The 1,449-nt window shown below is 47.8% G+C and overlaps 1 protein-coding gene across 1 annotated transcript; it reads right to left on the bottom strand.

Annotated features, from left to right (window-relative positions):
* Positions 1-219: 219 nt before the first annotated feature.
* LOC103627679 (bZIP transcription factor RISBZ3) lies at positions 220-1,230 on the bottom strand. Its single transcript, XM_008647972.3, has one exon. The coding sequence runs from the start codon at positions 1,176-1,178 to the stop codon at positions 396-398; it is 783 nt and encodes a 260-aa protein (XP_008646194.1). The 5' UTR covers positions 1,179-1,230; the 3' UTR covers positions 220-395.
* Between the last annotated feature and the right edge of the window lie 219 nt (positions 1,231-1,449).

The raw sequence follows: 1,449 nt of genomic DNA, 5'->3' as shown, positions 1-1,449 counted from the left end.
GCGAGCGCTTATTACATTTCCCTAGTTACCAAATGTGATCCAGTTTTGCGTGAATTTGCTTCTATGCATTGCTGGATGAGTATGGAACGAGTGCGTGACGTCTCTTATCTAGCATTGATTCTGCTAATAGCCTTATCATGCCACCCTTTTCTGAGGAATAACTTACTGAAGTTCATTGTTACTCGATCTTTTTTTGTGACATTCAACGGAACATGCATGTGATAAAATGAAACGGATAACTCACCATTTACCACATGATGCTACATACTGGCATTGAGACCAAACATAGAACAAAGATACAAAAAAAAATTTGAAAGCCTCGGATAGAAGGAAAGGAGCCTCCTAGTTTAAATCTCATATTATCTCATCTAACACTTGGAATCCTAGTAGATACTTCAAGAGCCAGGACTCATGGCACCACTCTCTGTGGTATCTACAGGGAGCATCTCTAGCTGCTGCTGCAATTTGGTCTGTTCATCTCTCAGCTGGGAGTTTTCACGGAGGACACGGTCGCAGTCTCTGATGGCATGGTTCAGCTGGTCAAGGAGTTGGCGGTTGGTGCTGCGGAGGTGAACGACCTGCGCCCAGAGCTCGCTCAGCTGCTTCTGCTTTCTCATGCGCGACCGTCGGGCGGACTCCCTGTTGGATACCATCCTTCTCTTCCTGCGCTCTTCCGCGACACTGCGTTGGTACTCGTCTGACTCCGAATTGGATCTGTTGTTACCACCAACCGGGAAGCTGGCTTCAAGGACCAGCTGGTCGTAAGCAACTTCTTGGTAGTAGGACGGAGGGTGAGGCAGCAGAAGGTTGCTGTACTGCTGGTAGAGGAAGCCGCCGTCGTCGTCGGTAGCTACATGGTAGTGAGGCTTGAAAGAGGCCGCAGGAGATAAGTATGGAACGCTAGCGATCTCAGCAGCAGGGTACATGTTCACCACTCGATCGGTCGATGAGCTAGCTATGAAATGGAGGGAAAGTGTGGCTTGTGAAAGAAGAGGTGAGGGCACCCGGGTGGATTTATAGCGTGCAAGAATAATTAATGGAGATGAACAGGACCCACACCTGCATCGTTGAAACTCACCTTTCTGTGCTGCTTTGATATACAGAAGAAGAAGAAGCCAGGGACAGCAGCACGTATACATGAGGCTGAAGTTGCCAAATGTTTTGACGGAAATTTTCATGATTCTTATTATTACTGTGCCATCTTTTTTCTAAATGTACTACTGGGCGCGGGGCCAGCATGCTTGCAAAAACTGTCTCCATCGAGACTGTCCATTTGCGAGGATGCAAGGCCCTGAATAACATCACTAGCACCAGGTGCTCTAGCCATTTAAAGAGATGGTGGTTGGATAACAGTGACAGGCATTTGCGGAGAATCGTGGAATGGAAATGGACTGCGTATGCCTGAGAGCAATGCTCTATCGATCGTGCAGGGATCAGCTGCTATACTGA

This window comes from Zea mays, chromosome 5 (assembly GCF_902167145.1).
Source record: "Zea mays cultivar B73 chromosome 5, Zm-B73-REFERENCE-NAM-5.0, whole genome shotgun sequence".
NCBI lineage: Eukaryota > Viridiplantae > Streptophyta > Magnoliopsida > Poales > Poaceae > Zea > Zea mays.
Note: the sequence above shows the minus strand (reverse complement) of the source record. Positions and strands in the feature narration are given on the sequence as shown.